Raw genomic sequence first — 24609 nt, 5'->3', positions numbered from 1 at the left:
AAGGACCGCAGTCTAGGGCAGGCAGCTACCAGTCAGGAGGTTAGGGACCTTAACTGCGTGTAGTGACTTCTTTCTCATTGCTGCTGCGACTTGTCAAGGTTAGAGAAAGCAGATCGAATGTGTTCCAGCTATTATTTCACTGCTCTCGTGAGATTCTGGGCCTGCTGCAGAGAAAGGAAAGTGTGTCTCCTCATATAAACTTACGTTGTAAAAACCTCAGATACCCGTTAAAACTCGGTGAACCCTTTCAACTCCAGCCTTAGCACAGACGCTGGGTTCGCATACTTTTCTGTGGAGGACACTTTAAAACCGCTGCTTGTAAAAGGCCTGCATCAGGTCCTGAGCCTGTGAAGACATCCTGCCTTGGGTTCAAGGCTCTTTAGGAGCTGTTTCCCTCTGCCCTGGGTCCTTGTGGTTTAGCCAGGACCTTAGCACCGATGCAGATCTGAATGCACGTGTGACCGACACGGGGCCCAGAGAGAGCTTCCACAGAACGGAACAACACAATTCTAGGGCCTCAGAAAATCCCAAGCCTGCCTTTTTGGAATTTGAAGGGCAAATTACTTATCGCCAGGGTAGAGATTAGATTTAGCCAAGCTGTTCCTGGGTCCGGCAACTTGTGTGGTGTGTAAATACTGGTTTATTTTTTTTTTTATTTTAAAAAAAGGCTGGCCTGTTAGGAAGGGTGGAGCAGCCAGCCAGCCAAGACTGTACTCTGCTCCACCTCCCAGAAATCACCAGTGACTTCATGGCCAAGGTGCCAAGGACAACCTCAGCGCTCCGGCCTCTGAAGAGATGTTTGTTTTTGTATTTGTGAGTTATGCATTTTATGGGAGGAATGTCCTTGGAGGGTTTCCCTGTGCCTTTTCTTCTCTCCCTTCATCGGCTGCGATCAAAGTGGACCGTCCCGCGTCTCTCTAGCTTCTGCCGTGACACGGTGGCTGAAGTTTTAAGATGGTTTGTAGTTGCTGTTTGTCTAGCTAGGAAGCAGCCGCTGTAGGTAGCGCCCTAAACTTGGATGCGTCGTTCATTAGGTCAGGGGGTTGGTGGCATCTGATTGTTTTCTCACTTTGAGCCTGGTACCTGCTGACTGTGAGTTTGCCTAGTGAAGGGGGATTGCTGTCGGTATCCTGGGTGGTGCCTCACTGTGTATTTTAGAATTGTTTTTATGATGTTATGGGTCTATCTGATGGTTGGGTTTTTTTTTTTTTTTGTGTGTGTGTGTGTGTGTGTGTGTGTGTGTGTGTGTGTGCTTCTTCACGGTCTTTAAAATATCTTGACCTACAGCTTATCCACTGCAGATGGCTTGTGGAACTTCTGTCACGGTGAGAACGTTCTCACCGTGTTGTCAGGGGGTAGAATTTGGTGTGTGCGGGAGATCACAGAGGAAGGAGGGAGGCAATGTAGAGTTGGACGTACAAGATGATGATGTTCATGACAAAGGCCTGAGGTCGCCGCCGTCCTCAGCCTCTTCCGGCTTTCTCTCCGATAAGTGGCCTGTCATGAGATGAGGCTGCTCGGTGGTCTCTGCTGCAGGAAAGCAGCTCCCGCGCTGGCAAGGGAGTAGAGCATCACACCACATCTCTGTAAAGCACAGCCACGCTGGCTCCGCAGCCGAGGACAGTGCCTGGCTGTCTTTGGAAACATTTTATCCTGTGCTGTGGTTGGTTATCTTCTTCATCACTGTGGGTGGCTAGAGTTATCTCAACTAATTCAGAGCTGGCATCTTTTAGGTTTGATGTAGTTGAGTTTTTATCATTTCTGTTTTGTGACCAAATTGCAGCTATGTCTCATGGTAAGGACAGGAAACAGTTTTCTCAGATGAGATGATCCAATCTAGGATTGACTGTCATTTATAATCTACAAAAAATTTTTTTTCATTTATTTCATAAATTATTTATTTATTTATATGTGCATAGGTGTTTTGCCTGCATGTATGTCTGTATGCCATGTGCGTGCTTGGTGCCTGCAGCGGCCAGAAGAGAGCATTAGATTCCCTAGGACTAGGGTTACAGACGGTTGTGAGCTGGCATGTGGGTGCTGGGACTCAAACTCAGGTCCTCTGGAAGAGCAGGCCAGTGCTCTTTACCGCAGAGCCATCTCTCCTACCCCTGTCGTTTAGAATTTGAATTCCATGTCAAGACAGCTTTGCTGAGTGCACAGATAACAGGATTTTTGTAAATCATTCTCTTTGCCTTTAGGGAAAATCATATTCACAATAGTTGATAACTTGATAAATGTTCATAGATATATACATACTGTATGTAGATACATACATAAGAATTTATGTGTGTACAAAGATATATAACTATTTCCATCCTTTTGCATTTTATAAAGCTGTCCAATCACTATCAGTATTTTTGGGTCAGGTTTGTACCAGTTTTTAGAACTATTTAAATTCTCTTCACTACACTGTAATTTATTTTCTATTTTCTTTCAGTCAAAGAATAACTCAGAAATACCCACAGAATATATTACCTATTTAGTCGAAAACTTTGAATTTAGCACACATTGTTGATCAATCCCAGGGTCTGAATGGGCCCATGAAAAATAAATAAAACTTGGTGCTGCTTGTCAGATACATCAGCCCCAGAGGGAGGCAGACACCAAGCAAATAAGTACATTAAGATGCTGCGGATGCCCATGGGGCAGCGGAGTGTGGCCTTAAGAGCTCTTCGGCCTTTAGTGAAAGTCCCAGCCCTGACAGCTGCTGAGCACAGCACTGCAGAGAGTTCCTCATCCTTCTTGAGGCTGGGGGATGGGGAGCACTGTTGCCCAGAGCTGGTTGCCATCTGATTTGTGGAAGCACACACCGTGTGGCTGGACACACAGGACGGGGAGGGACTCAGAACATCCGCACGGGAGAAGTAGAAGGAGAAAGGAAATTCTACACTGTGAGCATTCCGTGAACAAAGGAACTGAGCTTGGGAACTTTGTCTAATGGGGTTAATGTCATCAATCATAAACTTAAAAACGTTGCCTTCCAAACCTACTTCCCAAGGTATAGATAGGTGCTGGGGTCCAAGCAACACCTTTTCTCCTCGGTTGATCTAATTTGTATCTAGGAGAGGGATTAGGGTAACAATTTCCCCCTTTGTTGTTCCTGAAATTCTGCTTTCTTTTTCTTAAAGCGACAGAACCAGGTTGCTGATGTCTCTGAAGCCTGCCGTCCACTCTGACCTCCAGCTTCTTTCTTGCCGTAATTGTGCAGTCAGCGCTTGCTCGCTTCTCTCTTCTTTGCCGCCCCCACATCGTTAGAGTGAATTATTTTGCAAAGATTTCTATTAAATTTCGCCCCCTTTTCTGTTCATCAAGGTCATTTTAAATTTCAATCCAGTTTTCCTGTCAGCCATCCTACCCAATTGGGCGTCGTTGCTAAATTTGATAATAACGTCTCTGAGTCCGTATCGGAAGCATTAATAAGCACGTTAAGCCCACCAGCATCCAGCCGAGGACCTAACCCTGTAGAATTCAATTTGTTTGCGCTAATTTATTTGCATACATTATAAAATTACCCTATCTAGACATGAAAAAGAAACTTGGAAAACAAGGCTAAGTCATTCAATTCACTCCTGACACACTTTCAATTGTAACTGGAGGGAAAGGAAGACAGAAAAATTCTATCTCGGAGGATATGAATATGTATGACTTTGATATGCACGCGTTAGGATTCATGGCTCCAGAAATGAATCTTCCTCGAAGTTTGTGCCCTTGTCACTTAATTGCTATCAAAAATGAACTTGAAACTGTGTGAGTTTTTGACTTTCCTGGCGGACGAATGATTATGGCTCTCAGTATAACCCCCCCCCAAAAAAATTAACAAGACATTAATTACACAGTTTGATAATGCTGTCAAATGGCAGGGGTTGGGATGTTAGAAAGACCTGGGACATTTCTCTAGCTTGCAGAAGGCTGAGCTGGGCCCATGGGTCACATGAGCTCAGTTCTAGACTTCCTGGTGGAGGCCCTCTCTTATCCTGTTTAGAACTTGGTCCAGTTTTCCATTCCAGGGAGTCATCAAGATGACAAGTGAAAAAGTCATTCTTTTTCATGCCCTCGTCATTTGGCTCAGATAGGAGAAGGGAAAAAAAAAAATCCTAAGTCACACCAAGTGCTGTAATTTGATAGTCCCATCCCAAACAAAGTGAGGAAGCCACACCCAAACCTTATCCCGAAATTGAGCACAGAGATGAACCAGAACAGAGAAAGCAGGGATGGTGAGGACAGCTGCAGAAGCCTTGCCTGGGGCATGGCAGAGAGCTACGGCTGCTATCACAGCACGTCCCCCTGGACCCTCTAGTCTTAGGGTAGGTGAACTTTTAAAACTATTATGATTGGCTAATCAGCTCTTTTTTTGCGTCAAAGCATTGCGAGAGACTGCTGCCGAGTGAGGGGATTTGTAGCGTAAGTGGGAGATGCACCTGGCAGTCCATAAGACAGTCTTTGAAACGATTGCAGCCCCTCTCCCCTCTCCTGTCCAGCTTTATGTTTTCTAAGCTTTTTTTTCCTTTTAGTGCTTTGTAGACTCAGAAAAACACACGGGCTCCCTCTGGTGGCCATCCCAGTGTTTCCAGCACAGCTAACCTTGAAGTTTGAGTTACACAGAGCAAGATGTTTAGTGAAAATGTGGATAATAAATGTGATTTTCTGGGGGCTGGAGAGATGGCTCAGTGGTTAAGAGCATTGCCTGCTCCTCCAAAGGTCCTGAGTTCAATTCCCAGCAACCACATGGTGGCTCACAACCATCTGTAATGAGATCTGGTGCCCTCTTCTGGCATACAAACATACATGGAAGGAATGTTGTATACATAATAAATAAATAAATCTTTAAAAAAATGTGATTTTCTAAGATTCCAAGGACTTGGGAACATTCAAACTAATCCAGAGTGACATCCGTCTAGCCGCCCGTCTGTCCAGAGGTGAACGTATAGTTCTAGTGTGTCACGCTGGTGACGTTCGGCTTTCCTGAATGCAGTCTAGCCTGAAAGTCCACAGAAAGACTTGGAGCTTCCAATCCCTTACACAAACACTCTCCCAAGAATTAAGTCTGTTGATCAGCGGCTCATTTTAGAGTACTTTCTTAACTTTGTTGTTCCAGAGCTAAGCATTGCAAGAAGTGATAGGTTGCCATTTGAAAAATACTATGAGCGAGCATCCTTTATACTATTGGCAACACTGTTTCTTTTTCTCCTTCTTCACATTCCAAGGATGTGATCTTACTCAACTGTGGTTTGATCCTAGGCTGGATGACTGTATCCTTGTATGCCCAGTGCTTGAACACTCTGATAACAGCGTCATCTGTAAAATAGCAGCTTGTTTTTCAGGCCTCTCCATGGTGCAGGTGTTACTTGTCCAGGGTAAAACCTCGGAGCTCCAGGCTGCGATGCATGCTGTAGTTGAAAGTCTCTCATGGGCCACTCTCTTATACACAGCGTCTTCAAGCAGGCATGGAAACCGAAGCCTGGGTGTGTTCAAAGTTCTGATGGCCAAATATTTTTATTGAAATTTTTCTTCTTGACTGACTAATGGTCATCAGTAGCTGCGCACAACTAGAGAAACAAAGGAGTATTTTATACACTATTATTATAAAACATTAAGGTTCATTGTTATTGGAAATTCATTCCTGAGTGACTTGGAGCTACTTATTAAATGATTTAGGAGCCCAGTGTGGTGGTGCACACCTGTAATCCTAGCACTTAAGAAGTGGAGACAGGAGGATCAGGAGTTCAATGTCACCCTGGGATGAACACCAAGTTCAAGGCCACCCTCGGCCGTCAAGGCACTGTCTCAAAATGAGAGCTTTAAGCTGTCCGTATGAAACGGGGCTTGGTATCAGTTTTTGTTTTCAGTGTTGTTGTTGGTTGTAGTTTGGCTCTTCTTGGTTTTTGCCCTGGTAAGAACTGGGGAAACAGTCACAGCAATAAGCAGGTGAGGACGGGAAGAATTGAAACAGCCTGGCTAAGTTCTCTGACTCCTAGGAAATCAGTGTGGTACTTACAGAGAGCCAGAGGAGGGTGCAGTTGCGGCAGAGGCGGCCGGCACCGCCCTGCATCCAGGGCGGATTTAGAGATGGATTCTGTAGGATTATTTGGTGAGTGAGGTAGGAGGAACTGTAACAATAACTCCCAGGCTTTTGGCTTGAGCGGGTGGAAAGATGCAGTTGACGAGAAAGATTTCAGGACCCAGGTTCAAGGTCAGTGTTCAAGGCAATATCCAGGAACGCGGGGTGATTTCGACTTTAGTGTTCTACCTGCACCCAATCAATAGTTAATGACGGGAAATGTCTGATCAGAAAAGAACGGGAAGATAGGTGCTCGGGGTTTGTACCTAAAAGCGTCTGCCCAGCAAATGGATGGAAGGTAATATATCTTAAAGAAGTTAGCTAATGAATATGGCACGAATCAGCTAGAAGTTTATTAGGTTTTTGTAGATTTCAAGAGAATTTATGTTGGTGGGTAAACCGTGTATAACGGCAGGTGTCACCTTTCCCATTAATAAGGGGCTGACTTATGGAATATTTCAAGTGAAAAGAATAAATGAACCAGCCTAACAAAGTGTTACTTAATAAACATCCTCGGGGACCTTACTTAATGAATAGGTAGAGAACTATTATTTGAAAGTGAGCCCACAAATTATTTCTATACGAATTGGTGATACTAAATGGTTATGGCCTGCTTGAAACAATTTATTTTCTTAATTAGTTTAATCATTCTCTTTACAGTCTCTTACACTACTACATGAGTTAATAACCACTTTTTTCTTGAATAAATTAATTTTCTAGCCTGCTTACAAATTTCCAATTAATAAAGTTTCTAGGAGTGAGGTAATGCTGGAATCATAAGAAAAATGAGCGTGGTTTGTTTTTGAAATCAGCTAGTATTGAGTAAGCACCTACTGTGCGCTGTCCTGGCTCTATACTTTGGTCTGGGGCTTCAATGTGCAGTGAAATGAATTCCCGCTTTTATAGAGCAGGAAAGAGAGATGGGTGATGCACAATTATATCCAGGTATGGGAGGAAACAAGCGGCAAACACCACACCATCCTCCTCCCCGCACACTGAGGCTCTCTGCAGAAAGGATGTTTGGTTAGTCGCCTCCCTCCCGGTGCACCGCCTCCACACCAGACTGCAGCTACGAAACTTCTCTACTCTGTAGCTCCAGACTGTGCAGGGACAGGAGAGAGAAACCCACATGCAGCCACCTTCTGCAGTCAAGAGTAGAAGCTGGAGCCGGCTGCCTGGGTCTGCAGAAGAGAGCACGGCAGCTGGCCTTGGACTAACAGGAACTCAGGGCTCTGCTTCCTGCTGTTTTGGAAGCCTTGGAAGTATGGTCTCCATTAGTTCTTGGTTATTCCCCAGTATCTACCGTGAGGAAATCTTGTGCAAACACCCTGTTTGGGCTAGGGTGGGTCATGTGACCCCTCCACCAAGACTCTGAGCCAACGAATGTGAATACAGTTCTACTGTGGTTTCCGCTCTGCAGATAGGAAGGGGGAAACCAGGGGAATAACCACTGCCTGTCTCTCTCATTCCCGACAGCGGGCATGCAGCTGACAGCTAAGATTCCGGGCCTCTCAGTCTGAGGTACTCAGAACATCATAATGCAATCAATATCTCATTTGCGGGGAGTCTTCATTCTTTGCTTATGGAGGAATGGGGCAGAAGCACTAGGGAGAATAATGTTGACATGACATTTTGCAATAGCCTTGATTGCAGGAAGCTTTGTGCTTAGAAATCCCGTGTGTTCCACACAATCAGAATCACCGTGTCTCTCCCGCTGTCTTCTGAACACGTGTGGTACGGGCCTTAAGAAGGCTGATCTTGTTAAGGCTTTTGAGCAAGTTGGGTGTCAGTGCTGAAACGGCGTGCGGCCTAAGCTGTCCCGCTTTTTCTAGACTATTCAAGGAATTCTTTTTTTTTTAATCTATTCAATTTTAAGTCATTGAAGTCTGGGAGCCAAATTTACATTCAGATGAAGCCACTGGAGTCTGAAGTCTGTGCCTGAAGGAAATGTTCCTGCCAAGAGCCTAAAGTGAAGTGTAGCAAGACAGTGGATTTTGCAATGTGTTTTCCTGACCATAAATATGACAGTTTATGTTAGCTATTGGGAAGCATCAAACTATTTTTACAACTCCTATGAATGTTACCACCTAGTACACACACGCACACCATGCACACACACAACGCACATGCACGCATGCACATGCACGCACGCACACAAACACACATGCACGCACGCACATGCATGTACACACACAGCTGTGGAGATGACTCAACAGATCAGAGCACTTCATAACAAGCATGAGGACTTGAGTTCAAATCTCCAGTTCTCACAGGAGAAGCTGAGGGTGACCATGTGCACGTGTAACCTCAGCTACCTGGAGGATGGTTGAAACTTCTCGGCTGCCAGCCTAGCCCAGGTTAGGTGAGAGATCTGAGTCTAGGAGAGTAGGAGGAGGAGCAGAACACCAGCTGCTCTGGCCGCCATGCCGGCACATGGCTGTTCATACTCTCTCACACTTGCACACGTACCACATCTACACATATGCCGCACACCCCTGCATACACATGTATATTTATGTGTGTATATGTGTGTATAGATATTTTACACTATGTATAGTTCTTTACCTGTCTTTTTCAATTATGTTTTTAGAAAGACTTTGAAAGTAGTTTTTATTGACTGAGCCATACAGCAGGAGGAAGTTCCTCTTGTAATTTACATTTTTTTTACACTTTTACATTTTATCTATGTATCTTGTTGAAATTTTCATGTTATCCCCCCTCCCATTTTCAGAGTTATTTTTGGTTCCTTTACTACAGTTCTTCCTTCGTTCCTGATATTTTTAGTTTCTGGTATCACTTGTGTCTGAGAGCTTCCTTCGGAACTTCTGGAAGGGCAGGCGGCTGACTGCAGGTCCTCCCACGTCCTCCTCCACTGACAATGCCTTTACTTCCTCTTCATCCCTAAGGATGGTTTCCTGAGACGGTGTGAAGATGCTAATGTGTACCATGGTCCTCAAGCCCGTGGTCTACCCAGCTTTCCTTCACGTTTGCTCAGCGTCTGTCTCCTTTCCCAGGGGTCCATCTGAGACACCGTGGTGCATTTAGTTCTCGCCTCTTTGGGCAACATTTGCCTGTCCCCTAGACTTTCGTTTGGATGACTTTGGACTGTTTTGCAGGGTGTTGTCAGGCGTTTTGTAGCATGTTCCCTCAGTTGGTATTTATCCGGTCCTTTTCTCAAATTAGGTCCACATTCTAGGCTCCAGGAAGAAAACACAGAGGTGGACCGTTTTTGTCCAGTCCTATCAGAATATGCCCTGTCAGTGTGACCATCCGCTGCTGCTGACCTTGCTCCTTACCTGGTTAAGGTGTAACTGCCAAGTTTCTCCTCCGTGAGGTCACTGTCCCTATCTGCCCCCCCCCCCCGTTCGCATACAACCGTGGAAGGGTGTCTCTGTGTGCACAACCCAGGGTGAGCTTTTAAAGGATTAGGGAGCTGTGTCCCGAGTCCTTGCTGACATAATAGCAACAGAAGTGTTCGAATCCCTTCTCATGGGAAGTTAGTCTCTTCTCAATGATTACTTATTAATTCATTCTCTTTGTGCGCCACTATGGAGTCTTGGATATCTGTTTTATACTTTAGGCACTATAGTAGCACTACTTGATTGAATTTGTTCCTTACATTGTTCTAATTTTAGCTCCTCTCTTCCATGACTGTTTCTTGGTGTTTTCTTTTTTTTTTTTTTTTTTTTTTTTTGAGCACTGTCTTCTGCTATAACTAAATGCTTCTAATACACTCCCTTACCCACAATTATAATTAATCATTTTGCCAAATAATTCATTTTCTCTTTTCTTCAACGATGTACTAGAAACCAGTGTCTGGGTCCTAGATGTCTTGCTGCTATTGGGAACTCTAGCCTGCTTTATGAAGGCTGCATAAGTAACCGAGATGCCAGAAGGGTGATCAAAGGGACTTGACCTTGCTTTGCCTTGGTTTCTTCATCTGTGAAATGGGACTAATGAGAGTCCCTTCACCAAAGTGTTGCTGTTTAGTCTTCAGCATTGACTCGAAGCACCGACATGTCGAAATGAATAAATAATTGTTCTTGCCCTCTCCTGGGTCCTGTGTAGCAGCTTCTGGATAAATCCAGACCCTGTGCCCTCTCCTTCTCCATCACTTACTTCCGACAGTGTGCTTTGCTGTGAGGGTTCTGTAGGGTGAGCTATGAAGAATGAAATGGCTTCCCCTCCCCCACCACCCTGCAGCAGATAAGAAAACCTAAGAGCTTGCGTTTCGCCTCAGTTTTAGTCTGTGCACGTGTCTGCTTTCGTAACCAGAGGACAGTTGTGTGTGCAGTGGGGGAAAGAACCCACACTCCAGTCTATGCCAGGAGATAGTTCTTCTGGAAACTGTACGGTCCTCTGCCCGGTATCCTCAGAAAGATGCCCACACACTCCTTCAGCAATGTGGGAGGATCCACAGGCTTAAACTCCGAATGGTAACCAAAGAGAAAGGCCTCTCAAAATGGCTCCTTGAGTAAAAACAGAAGCGACGTTGCTAGATTATTGAGGGAAAACGAAAACAGGAATTTGTGGTGTTTTCCGGCATCGTCAATCACTCGAGGCGCTTGGCTTGCGAAGTTTTGAAGTAAGGACATTTTATAAGAGATTAAATCACCCAGACAGGGGTTCCCTCCCTCCTAGAGGAAATGTGTGACCATCAGAGCCAGCTGTCCTCCCCTTCCTTCCTGTGCTGGCGAGGCCAGCGGCCTCTTTGCCTTCTGGAGGGAGCCACACTGTGGGAAAAGAACACATTCAGTTCTTGGCGATCCTTTTTAGGTTTAAGTGGTAAGACAATGGTGTATTAATAGTTGTGTCTTTATTTGGCAGTGATTTGTTAAAATGAAGCCTACCATTTTAAAAAAAATTTAAGCTGTACAAAACAGAGATTTGTAGTGTTCCCAAAGTTAGAGAGAGTGAGAGACAAGACAAGTCCTGCAACCCTGGGACAAGAGCCGGGAGAGGTCTGAGGTCTGTCTCACTCAGCAAATTGTGACTCCCCTTCCTGCAGTACAGCATCTGGAACTTTGGCTAAGGGAGAGAATACAGTTTTTGGTACTTTCTGGTAAAAAAAAAAAAAAAAAAAAAAAGCCTGTTACTCATCAACTCCCACAGTGTTTAACCCCAGTCTGCTCGACAGCTTTAATCAAGGGGCAGTGGCACTTAGCACATCACACCCAAGACACTGAAAACCCGTGACCATCCTGTCCACAGAGTTTACGTTTCTAGTCAATAAAGGAGCATGAAAACCTTTGATTCTTTCTCATCGTACTTGCAAATGTTTCAAGTATTTCTAAAATCTTTCCAATGACTTTGGATTAAAGGAACAAACTGCACCACTGAGGTAGAAGTACGTTTATGCCTCCCTACGCTTATTGTTTCCCCAGTAAGAAGGAGGCTTTAAATTTTGGAGACTTTTTGGTCTTTTTATGCATACTACAAGCACTTAGAAAATTATGGAAGAAGGAAAGAAGAAAAACATATGCATGATAGCGGTTTTAGATGTCCAGTATATCTGACCACTCATTTCTTTGGCCTTGGAAGCACTCAGATCTCGCACGCGCAATAGAAGCCATTGTCTGCACCAGCCCAGCCCGCTGGCTGAAAGGAAACGCCCGACAGGACCGCGTTTAGGGAACCCACCTGGTTTATGAGCCAGCTCGGAAATGGAGTTGGTGTTTTACGCAGTGTGCTGCTGGGCCAGCCTGCTTTCATATTTTATATGGTATGCTTTTAGGGCTTTGATCATTTTTGTTTTGATGAGCTTTGTAAAGGTTTAAAAGCTTTCTTGAAAACATTAATAGGCCTTTACTATTCCAGGAATTTTGTATAGCGTGGATCAAATGCGCTCCGCTCTCGGGTTCTCAGACTCTTAAAGGTTATCAGAGTCGTTTGTTTGTGTGTTCTCGTATTTGTCCCCAGGTTGTGTTTACTGTACCTTTGGCATGCTAGATTGTTCTAGGCAGGAAGAAAAAAAGAGACTCTTTTAGAATTTCCAATCAATACAGATAAATACATGTCCGTGCAGAGGGAGGACTGTACAAAAGTCAATTGAGTGCATTATTTTCAACTCAAAGTATAAGACAAAGAATCCCATTTTCTTTTTAGTAATTGTTTTGCCTTTCCCAATTGGGAGCTATAAAGCTATTAAAATAATAGCTGCCGGCATTTTAGATAGGATGCTTTGACATGTTAGGAAAATGTATTTGTGTTTTCCTGTTGGAATTTTTTTTCTTAATTGACTAATTTGTTTCTATTAATATTTATGAATCTTAATACAGAATGACTCTATTTAGGAAGCCGAAGATAGACCACTTTCCTAAGAGTCCATCCACAGGAAACAGCCCATCTGAAGTTGCCTTCGGGGAAAGCATCCCAATATGCCAGAATCTCAAAACCGTAACTCTGGTGTTCATGTTCTACCTTCTAAAAACTCACTCTGAAAGGTAGACCTCAGCGAGTGGGTGATGGGAACTTTTGGCCTAAGCTTGTAACATATTTTTAGTATAAAATTGTTAAAAAAAAAACTTGAACGTACAATGACAAGAAAACCATTAAATTATGCCATATATTTAATAAAATTTCTCATTCAAAAGGGAAATAGGTAAAATTTTTATGATTTATTGCTAGCTAAGAAGGAGGAAATATAAAATTTTACTTAGAGTGGTTATGCCTTATTTAAAAATAGAGCAAACCCCATATCTAGAAGGATTAATATTCAGATCCTAAAGTAATAGTCATATTTTGCTTTGAATGATTAATATTTTTACACTTTCTGATGAACATGCATCATTTTATAATAGAAAACGGCTAAAATCCAAATATTAAGCATAAGCTTCTGCTGTAATTCACAACGCAGCATTCTAGTGTCCGCCCCAGCACTGATGCATCCGAAGTGTCTCCCGCAGTATCTTTCTGAATCCTGTCCTCGAAGGCTTTCTCTCGCCCTGTCCCATCCCCAGCTGCACACCGGCCAGACTCAGGAACTCCTGATGTCTTCAGCTCCCACCCGTGTGACTTTGGTTTCAGTCTGCAGCTCTATTCTGCTTCCTTTGGGTCCATCGAATCCCGCTCACGCTAAAGGCGGCTGGAGAGCCACCCACCTAGGAAGGCTCCCCTAGCCACCAGGCCGGTTGTCATCCTCTCTCTTCCACTTTCCCAGCACAAACCTGTCTCTTTAAGAGACCTGTGTGTATAAAATAGAGTTAGATCTGCGTTTAGGGTATAATGGCAAGAGAACTATTAAATTATCAATATGCAATTAAAGAAATTTCTCCCTTAAAAGAATCTACGGTACTAAGGATATTGCTTATGATTTAGTGTTATGTAAGCAAGAAGCTATATATTTTAATGTACAGTATAATTACACCTTGCTTGAAAACAGAGCAAATCCCATGCCTCGTTGAGGGGATCTCTATCCGTATCCTAAAAAAATAATCATATTTTGCACAACCCTCTGACCCTGGGAAGCCCCGACATGTATTCATCAGTGCCCCTGACTGGTGGCAGGTGGAGAATGGTCACCTGTCACCTCTAACTTGAGTGTTTTCACTCGGCTCCTCACCGGCTAAAGAACGCACTGCAGACTCCCACAGCACACGACGTTAAATGTGGCCCGTTCATTTCAAATTTAGTAGATTATATGAAAACTAGCTCTGTTCCCCCACAGCTCTGCTATAGGCACAAAGCAGTTCCTTTATTAACCAATGAAGGACCTCCTACACCACTACCTTTGTCTTCAGAACCCTGTAGACAGAAGCCTGTGTCTCTCTGTGGAGTCAGATCCCTGGGTTTCTTAAGACGTTGAATCTGAGAAGAAGGCATCAGATGATATTTGCAGGGAAATGCGCGAATGAATAAAATAACACTCCGGTCTGCTGGGAAATATGTGCCTGGCCAGAGATCGCCAGTGAAGCCATAAAACTATAGAACGTTCAATTACGTGCTGACTGTTGGACCCCTTTGTTTCATTTTGTGTGTGTTTGCATGTCCTTGAGAGTAGTATTTGTGTCCTTAAGCAAGAGGTACTTGAAATTTGCATTGAGTGCTTTTAAATGTCTCCAGAAGCACCAAAAGAATAAATATTTCTGAAAATGCCGTGTGGTCAGCTGGGCTCAGTCCCCAGCCTGGTGTCCTGGACCGCCGCCCATGGAGCTTGCTGGTGCACTCACAGAGAAAGATGTTTGCATGGATGGAAGTGTATACGCATTCCCTTCCCCTTCAGGCCACACTTCAAAGGAACATGAAGTCCCCGACTAAGGCTGGCCATTCTGTAGAACAACTGTTACCCTCCCTCAGGGTCACAGGGACTGCCCAAGATGAAATCTAAAACCCTAATGCCTCCTTCAGAGTGGGCCTCACCTGTATGAGGGTGCTAAGTACATACTTTCCTAACTTGTTTTATGAGGAGATGAAGTTGATTTCTTGTTGTAGCGATGACTTTTCTCTTTTAACTCGTTATTGAAACATAGTATATTCCTAGAGAGCACACACCTCCTTTATGTCAATACTATTTCAAAAAGCTGTCCGGTACAGGAAGCAGAGCAGAGCTGTAACTGAGGCCCCGCCCACCCCGTTTCCTCCCAACCTCTCCCTGCTAGCCTGTCTTCTAATGGACCAGTGATTTGTGTCAATGAAAACCATCTGTCGCTTGCCTTCCATGGCCGCTCTTCTGCTGAGCGTTGTGTGGGGGATTTAGGCAGCATGGGTGTGCAGTCTTAAACTGTTTCAGCATTCCAGTGTGGGAACGTATCACATCTCCTGCTGTCAGGGGGCTGCTGTGACCAGCATGGCCTGGACATCTTGGTTTATGGCTTTTGGTGAATATATCTGTACATTTCTGCTGGGTTTTTATTTAATCGTTGGTGTCTGGAGAGTTAAAAGGATGCTTGTTCAGGTTTAGGGTCTGTGTAGGGACTTCCAGTAGTCTGTTAATCCATGAAATTACGAGCAGCATCTTGGACGTTGTGTCTTAAAGTATCACTTTTATGATGGTCTCAAAACTGTCCCCCCAAAAAACATTAGCCGAACAGTGAAAACTCTCAAACTGATCTTGTTTATATCAAGGGAAAACGTAAGCAAAAGATGGTGAAAAACAGTAGCTTCCAGTCTTGAGGATGATCTACTTTCTAGAACTTTCCTCAATCTGAAGGGAATACAAAGGTTTTAACCTTGAAATCAGTGTTTCTTATTTCCCAGTGCACAACACCTTGTTGCAGCTTTTTTTTTTAAATATTTATTTATTTATTTATTTATTATACAATATTCTGTCTGTGTGTATGTCTGCAGGCCAGAAGAGGGCACCAGACCTCATTACAGATGGTTGTGAGCCACCATGTGGTTGCTGGGAACTGAACTCAGGACCTTTGGAAGAGCAAGCAATGCTCTTAACCACTGAGCCATCTCTCCAGCCCCCCTTGTTGCAGCTTTGATTGGAGAGAAATTTGTCTAGAAAGGAAGTAGGAACAACGTCACAGGTCATTTGCCATCATCCGGTAGACTTAGGATCTCCTTCCCCGACTCTGGAAAGTGGAACCGGAATGTCAGACGCGAAAAGAGGAAAGTTCTTCCCTTGCTTTTTCATCCCTCCATCCTCAGAGATGCCTCTATGTTGTTCCAGTAAATATTTAATGAATAATCTACATACAGCACCATGGGGACTCCAAGATAACAAAGACCTAGGTTTTGATTTTAAGGAATTCATTTAGTATCTAGCAAAATAAACACACAAAATAACTGTGGTACAAGCCGTGAAGCATGTGCAGGAGCAGAGCTTGGGGAAACACAGAGGGGTCCCCAGGGCAGATCTAGCTGGTAGGGGGAGGAAGCAGAGAGCCCACAAAACAAACAGACAAGCAAAAGAACAGGAGTACATGCCCTTTTCTCCAGAGGTTGCTTCTCTTTGTTTCACCGAGTTCACTGATTATAAAACTTCCAAGGATGAGAAAAGTCCCCTGTAGCGAGTTGAGTTTCCAGAGCTTCTCAGGTCATTCCGTTGTGTGTCCCAATCAGACCGATTTTATTTTTAAGGATTTTTGTCACCCAAACCTGGGACTATAACCCAAGCTTGGCATCATTTACCAGAATAGTCCTCTTCGAATTCTTCTGGGTTAAGTTTAGCGCTGCTCTGCCGATGTTCTAAAATATGCATGAGGTTGACATTTGCACATTTGGAGTCAAATTAAAATGACAGACAATGACGTCATCCCATGTTGTTACAGACGGGGTGTTACTGTGTCATTATGTTGCACGACTTTAAGGAATAGTCTATGCCCCGGGGGGGGGTTATGAAAGTATTTCTACAATTTTATAAGACGTGAAACTTTAACTGTGTTTGGGGGTATCTAAGATTGTTGCGATCTCGGTTACAAACTGCACACATGTCAATGCTTGTGGGATCTGTAACTGTTCTCTGTACTGAGATTTTGAACTACACCTGGTAGTCATTCCTCCTGCCTTGCTCAGGGAGGGATGCTAACTTGACTCGAGGTGTCGCCACACTTGAGAATTCAGCTTCCCTGAAAACAGTTCAGCCCCCAGTATGTGGCCTAAACTCTTGCCATCCTTAACAGAATCCGTTTTCTTTATCAGGGGTGGAACAGGTTTTCAGAGTCCACTGTCTGTTCTGGGGAAGTCGCAGTCAAGGGGTGTATTTGAGTCTATAGACCCTCAGTGTGTCTCTCTGTGGCCCTTTTAGAGATTCTGATATTTTTATTATCCATGAATACATTTCCGTTCTACCCTCACTAGCCAGACCAAGAATATAACCTATTATGTCTGCCCCCAATTTGAGAGTACTATAGATTGTAGAAATTTAGGTTCACTTTGTAAACATTTCCCTCCATTTTCAAGGACTAGTTTTATAAATACGGATTTTTTTCCTGTCTTCCTTTAGGATGTTGTTGTAGTTAGGGTTATAATTACTGTAAAGGAACACCATGGACAAGTGTGCTTGGAGTGGAAAGGAGGTTTATCTGGAACTCAAACTAGATTGGAACTTGAGGCTAGAGCTGACATAGAGGCCATGGAGGAGTGCTATTTACTGGATTCCTCCTTATGGCTGCTTTCCTACAGAGTTCAGGACCACCTGCCCAGGGCGATACCACTCACAATGATCTGGCCTCTCTCCCATCAATGGCTAATTAAGAAAATGGTCTGCAGGCTTGCCTACAGCTCAGCCTTAGAGAGGCAGTTTTCCAGATGAAGCTTCTTCCCTCAGATGACTACAGCTTGTGTCAAGTTGGCATAAAACCAGCCAGCATAGATGGTAAGGTAAAGATTATGTTGTGTTTTAACTATTCTTGAAATCCTTATGTTTGTGCAATAATTTGGATTGAAACTAGTTATTTGTAATTTAGAAATTATAAAGCCCTTTACTCGTGAATATTACATATATTACTCAAATAGGCATATTTTTTTTACTAAATTACTAGTATTTGGCTTTTCATATAAAATATTTTTATGTGAAACAAATAACCAAACAAATAACCAAAACCTGGTTGGGAAATGATTCCTTTGAAGGAGTCACCTCAGCTTATGTAGGTGAACATTGCTAGTGTGATCACCTCTTGACTATGTCACCTTGGCCCAATCTTCAGGAAACATCATCTTGGTGAAGAATTGTGTTACAGATGTGCAGACTGCACCAGCACACCCTGAATTCTCCAGTGCTCAAATTGACACCCACATACCGGCAGGATCAATACCTTTTAGTCAGAAGTAGAGAATCCCAGATCAGCAGAGCCCAAATCTGCACTGTAATGAGATCCCTGTGTGATATGCAAAACATCGACTTAAGTCTCCTCTGTCTCCCCTGCCTCCCCCCCCCCCCCCGCCCCCGCCCCCGTGAGATTCTGACCAATCACAGCTCAGTGGAAACAGCCCCGTTTTCCTCCCAACATTCCTTCACATTCTCAAACATACAGATTGCCTTTTTGGTCACAGATAAATGAGGTCCGCTAAGAGACTTTAATTCAATAATAAAGAAAACCGTCCATTCATCAATAATGGCTTCTCAAGTAGTTCTGTGTGCCAAGAGCCGGGGGACAAAAGAGGAGCATGGAGAAGTTCACAAAGCCAGTGTTTCGGTGGAGAGGACAGACAAGAAATGTAAGCCTTGTGTCAAAGGTTTAAGGGGCTGTGTGTGTAGCAAGAGGAGCAGAATGCTGATTTCCATCCAGCAGGGAGAGGCAGAGCATCCTCCAGGATGGGCAGAGTCCTCTCTGGTAAGGGATGTTTGAACGAAGACTTGGAAGGGGTGTGAGCCAGTGGCCATCTTGGAACTGTGTCTAGGTAGAAGGAAGAGTGGGAAGTGACAGGGAAGGAGGGACTGGAGAACAGAGGAGGTCAGAGAGCCGCCAGGAGCTAAACCGCTCAGGCTGTAGAGTTCAGCTTACATTATGAGTAGGAAGAAGAGGTCGGAGCGTTGGATTTTGCAGAGCTACATCTTCTGATCTGTGTTTGTTGTAGGATGTGCTAGCTATGGACTGGAGAACGATGGGGAATATAGAAAGATGGAGACATGCAGACTTCTAAGGCCACCATCACAGTTTCTAGGCAAAAGAAGTCTTTGGGACAAAACACATCCTGATACTAGCTCTTGGCATGTGGTTCATGAACTTCAGCTTAGGGGCTAAGTTTTTACATTTTAATTACTATAAATGTAAATGCCTATATAAGGCCAGTGGCTAATATATTGAACTGTGTAATTCTTGACTTCATTGATAATATCACCATGGTTTTGATTCCTGGCCTGTGTTTGTGGAGTCATGGGCTACTGACAGGTAGTACTTAGTAATAATTCATGAATTAAAAAGACTGTTTCCCAATCAATCCTAAAACACTTATATTTGGGGCCAAAATTATTCTGGCCTTTTCCAGTGTCTTCTACATGAGTGGCACTACAGTTGGTATTCTGAGAACATCTACATCCACTGTGTTTTAGCAGATGTTCCATGGGCTGTGGGGGAAAAAAAAAAACACTAAAATACCAGAAAAATAACATACACTGTCATTTCCAATGTCTCGTCTTAGTGTCCGGCTTTTCCTTGCATGCCAAGTGTGCAGTGAAGTAGAATTTTGGAAAATTGCTCTAACAAGCTCTGTACAAAGCGTCTGAAGGATTTGCTGCAAGTCTGCTTGCTGCAGCTGCATCGCTTGCCTCTCAGGAAGTCATGTCATACACTTGCGGCTATTGCTGCGTCGTTGTTTAAAACTATACTTTTCCCCACCGTGGAATCCTGGGTTTTCAGGAGCACAGAGATAACAGAACATCCCATAACTTTTCATTGGCTTTATCTTTTGTTTGATGGGCCCCAAACTCAGGTTAACAGTGCTCGGTGTCTCTCAGTAGATGATCGTTCAACAAGCCATGCCATGTCCATGCCAAACAGCTTCACAAACAATGCGTGGAAGTGCAACACCACATGAGAAAACTCTTTATGTTCTGATATGAAAATTCTTGACGACCCTTCTAAAGTGATAAACACAAGAATGAGGCCAATGTTTATATCATTTGTGTAGGAGAGTAGGGGAGATCATATATATTTCCATGTTAGTTTGTTTATAGTAATTAGCATTTCGGCACAATTAGATTTTCTAAAACATGCTATGCAAATTATTTGCAGCCTTGGAAGCATGCTAAGTAGGAGCTGGGAGCCCCGGGTTCTGAGTGGGTGGAGCTTCAATCATGTCTTTTTCATATCCACTTTACATGCCCGGCATATTTTTAAGTGTTAAGTAAGTGCTAAAACTTTCAGTATTTTACCACACCCAGATTTAGATTAGAGACTTTACTGGTGCAAATAATGGCCCTAGACTCACCACTAATAAGTCTCCATCCATGGGCATGCTGAATATTGATGTGACTCTCAGTCACGGTCTCTGTTCCCCGAGATTACAGAACACGCTATTCCCAGATTTGAACTGTGGTGCTAGGATTTCTCAAGATGGAAGTCAGGGTGATGGAGGTCAAGGCTTACATTTGTAAGATGGGAGGAAAGAGGGTTTAGTAATCTTTCACAGAACTTAGATTTCCATCAGAATTACAGTTGTGAGGGTGGAGAAGGCGGTGGTATTTGTGGAATGTTGTGGTTGATTGACACACATCTCATCTCCCCTTGGGGCTTGGGGTTTGTTTGTCTCAGAAAGCTGATGTTTTCTTTCCTTGTATGTTGTGTGTGTGTGAGTGAGGGGGGGTGCTTAGGGGTGAATACGTGTCGTCATGGTCTGTATATGGAGGTCAGAAGGCAACTTGGTGGACTCTGTTCTCGCCTTCCCCTTTACGTGAGTACTGAGGGTCAAACCCAGGCCATAGATTTGCTCAGCAAATACTTTACCTGCAGGGCCATCTCGCCTACTCTGTGTTAGATTTTCTGCAGTGTGCATCTGATGTGCCTCTGTGCAGGGTTTTTGTGTTGTTGCTGCTCTTGTTTGATTTTAATTATTCTGCTTGGTGTTCTGTGTGAGCTTCCTGGATCTGTAGTTTGGCGTCCACCTTTAATTTTTGAGAGAATCTGAGCCATTAAAGTATTCATTCTCTTTACTTTTTCCTTGTAGTATTGCAAGTACATGTGTGTTTCCATCACATGTACATGCGTGTTTCTCATCACATGTGTATTTTGCCTTTGAAATTATCTCTGTATTCTTAGATATTGTGGGTGTGGACACAGGGACTGTATCTCTCCTCTTTGCATTTCAGTTGTAAAGATTCTGCTGACCCATGTTCAGGATCACCGACTCTTTCCCTAGTGGCCATGTATTTTCTACTACTAAGGATGTCAACGTCGTTCTTCCTTTTATAGGGCTTTGATGTACAGAGTTTTGTTGGATTTTTTTCTTAATATTTTTATCTCTCTGGTTTATGTTACCCAATACATTTTTTGCATATAATTTAATTAGTGCTATCAATAGACTAATATTCCGTAGTTAACTTACATTACTAATTTAAATGTCCTGTTTGACCATTCAAAAATTGGTGCTACAGCTACATTTTATTCCAGTGCTTGGTTTGTGTGTGCTTCAAACTGAAATTTCTCTTGTTTATCATGCCTTGTGGTTTTTATTATTGAAAGCCAGACATGGTGGAATCTGTAATAAGAATGGAGGTAAATAGACTGTTGTCTTAGTTACTGTTCTATTGCTGTGAAGAGACACCACAACCAAACAACTCTTATAAAAAAAAAGCATTTAATTGAGGGCTTGCTTACAGTTTCAGAGGGTTAGTTTATTATCATCACTGTGGAAAGCAGACAGGCATGTACTGGAGTAGTTGCTGAGAGCTTTACATCCTGATTCATAGGAAGCAGGCAGAGAGAGAGAGAGAGAGAGAGAGAGAGAGAGAGAGAGAGAGAGAGAGAGAGAAATTGAGATTATATCCTGATTTTCTTTGGTGATAAACAGCGAAGTAGAATGTGGAAGGTGTAAGCCAAATAAACCCTTTCCTTTCCAGCTTTTTGGTCATGGTGCTTCACTGCAGCAATAGAAACCCTAACTAAGCCTACTCATCCTTGCCAAACAGTTCCACTAAATGGGGACCAGGCATTTAAACATGTGAGCCTATGGGGGGCTTTCTCATTCCTTTAGCCTCAAGTTTTCTGCTAATCTGTCCAGGAAATGGGTGGTACTTAATGTTTGCTAAATTATGAGAAGTCTCAAATCTCCTTAAAAAGAGTTAGAATCTCTCCAGGGGCTGGAGAGATATCACAGAGTTAAGAGGACTAGTTCCTCTTGTAGAGGATCCAGGTTTGGTTCCCAAAACAAAAACATGGCAGCTCACCACCCTCTGTAACTCCAGTTCTAGGGGAATCTAATGCCCTCTACTGGCTTCTGGGGGCACCAGGCAACAAGTGATATATAAATGTATGTCCAGATGAACATTTATACACATAAGAAAGTAAATAAATAAATGAAAGAAAGAGTTCGAGTCTTGCAACTCCTTCCACTAGACTGCACTGTCTTTATGCTGGTGCTGGGGAGGTGTGAGAGGGCTGGTAAGAGTCCTGTTAATAGGTGACCTGTGTCCCCATCTGTGACTTCCTTTTTTTGCCACTAGGAGTCATTTTATTGTTACATTTTTTTTAAACCATAGCATTTGGTTTACCTAGGCCCCTGGGATATCCAGTCTCAGGTTATTGGTCACCCAAGGAGTGTCAGGTGTGAGTTTTATCTTGTGGAGTGGGCCTTAAGTCAAATAAAAGAGGGGTTGGTGACTCCCACAAGCACTGTGCCACCATGGCGCTAGTATATCTTTCAGGGAGGACACCCTTGTAGACAAAGGGTTTGTAGCTCGGTTGGTGTGTACATTTCTCCTTTGGTAGCACGCAGAATACCTTACTGTACCCAAGAGAATAGCACATAGTGGGTGAAGGTTCTATGTAGGCACCACCTCAACTTCTCCATGTTCAATGAATTGGGTAGATGTTGTCTTCAACAATGAGCCCTTGCTGTCAGTTTGTGTAGAACAACCTGTAGTCATGGCGACAGCCTGACCTGGGTTGTTTGGGATTTCCATGGGACCTCTTTGGCCAACAACTCAGTTAGATATAACCCAGTCTCAGGACTGAATGCTTCACTTGATGACAAGAGATGGCCAGTTGGAACATCTCCCCATTAATCGACAATTTCATTTAGGTCACGTTCGTATATGTATATATTTTAGGAAGTGTCTATTTATGAAATTTCCATACCACCCCTCAAATGACCCTTAATTTTATCTGTCTCTCCCTACATTCCATCCCTCAGTCCCTCCCTTTCATTCCCTGATTCTCACATTTCACTACCCCTATCCATGCATAATCATTCATTCTATTTCTCTTTCTATCTGTTCTCTCCTTGTTCTCCAGCCCCTTACTCTACATCTAAACTCTGCGGTTCCATGTATTGTAGATTGGCTCTCATTAACTTAACAGCTAATATCAGATATAAGTGCATGCACACCCTCTTTGTCCTTCTGGATCTGGATTACCTCATCCAGGATGAATTTTTCTAGTTCCATTCATTTACTGTTGAATTTCATGATTTCATTTTTTTCCCTAATGGCTACATATTTTTCTAATGGTTACATATACATCATGTAAGTGTACTACATTTTTTATATTCATTCATCTGTTGAGGGGCATTTAGGTGGTTTCCAGTTCCTGGCTATTATGCATAGACCACCAATGAACATGGTTGAACAAGTATCTCTGTAGTAGGATAAAACTTATTTTAGGTATATGCCTAAAGTATGGTATAACTGGATCTTGATGAAGATTGATTCCTATCTTGCTGAGAAACAGTCACACTGTTTTCCGTAGTAACTGTATAAATTTGCAGTCCTCCCAGCAATGGATGAGTGTTCCCCTTACTCCACAGCCTCAATAACATGAACTCCCAGTCTGTGACTTTTACAACTGGTTTTTTGTTTGTTTGTTTCTATTTCATATACTTTTCTTAAACTTCCAGATTCTAGAGTCTGGAACCCTCCTTTTTAAAATTATTTTTATTGCAAATTTTATGATGCATATATTGTGTTTTGATCAAATCCACCCCTACTCACCCCTAACTCCTCCTCCATCTCTCTACTCTCTTTATTTCCCAACTCCCTCCCTTGTTTCTCTCCCCATCGAGTCCATTTAGTCCCATCAGGATGTGCAGGGGTAGGGCTATATACTGGAAGGGTATGGGCAGTCTCTGGAGCTTTGTTCCAGAAGACAACTTGCTCTCACTCCAGTCAGTTGCCCAGAGCTTCTCAGCTAGGAGTGAGACTTCATGAGCTCCCATGACTACCTCTTAGCTTCTGTTCTCCCACTCAGTTAATGCAGGATGGTGGATGCTAAATCCCCTCCTCCAGGTGGGCTCAGACTCCAAGGAATCTCCTCCTGGAGAGCGGGCCTTTGCTTTGGAGAATGCCCTCAGTGTAGTTCAAAATACACTCAGCTCCTCCTTTTCTGAGCCACAACCATGAGAGCCTACTTGGGTTGAAATAAACAAAACACAAAACTACGGGGCCCACCAGAGACTGCTGCCCACTACCAAGCCTTCCCATGAAAACTGGTCCACATTTGGCCTCCAGCAGTTCAGCAGGACCCAAGTTCGAGGACTCCTGCCCCTGTGCTGCTTCTGCCACAGGTCAGCTGACCTCGGCTCGGGTGGGAGTGCCTGTCTGTATCTGCAGCTCCCAGACGGTCAGTGTAGACTGCGGCCTCAGCTCTCTGTGCCCAGGAGAAGTTATGTTCATTTTGCTCAACCTTCCAAGCTTCTTGCGTCAAAGTGTTTCTCTGTAGACCAGTTTTGAACCAGAAAGTCTCAGAGGAAGAAAGGCCTCACAGGCAGAGGCCAGAGGAGTCTAGAGATGCTGTTCCCATGGTTTCAGAAGTGGAAAAGTTTGGTTATTTCTGAGTCATGGAATCTGCCTATGTGTCTTAGTCCTGAGTTGTATTTCATCTCTTCCAGGACCAGGGTGGTGGTATGGCGGGCGTGGTAAGAAGAAAGCAAACATTTCACAGGCTTGGTTGCATTATTTCACATTATCAAAATAAGGGACATTAACTCTGAGAAGTGTGTCATTTTCA

At 43.5% G+C, this 24609-nt stretch overlaps 1 protein-coding gene across 4 annotated transcripts in view; it reads left to right on the top strand.

The window, feature by feature from the left end:
• Positions 1–24609, top strand: part of Rapgef4 (Rap guanine nucleotide exchange factor 4) — a 259303-nt gene that overhangs the window by 151920 nt on the left and 82774 nt on the right. The window contains exon 1 of one of the 4 annotated variants that reach the window (XM_050124145.1): positions 882–957. The exons of the other annotated variants lie outside the window; for them this stretch is intronic. Within the exon in view, the coding sequence (XP_049980102.1) occupies positions 955–957 (3 nt within the window). The 5' untranslated portion in view covers positions 882–954. Of the gene's footprint in view, positions 1–881; positions 958–24609 lie in introns of those variants that run through there. 4 annotated transcript variants of the gene reach the window in all.

This window comes from Alexandromys fortis, unplaced genomic scaffold (genome assembly GCF_014885135.2).
Source record: "Alexandromys fortis isolate MF-2015 unplaced genomic scaffold, M_Fortis_MF-2015_v1.1 scaffold_8_9099976_23576923, whole genome shotgun sequence".
Classification (NCBI taxonomy): Eukaryota; Metazoa; Chordata; class Mammalia; order Rodentia; family Cricetidae; genus Alexandromys; species Alexandromys fortis.
This window is presented reverse-complemented; position numbering and strand designations above follow the sequence as displayed.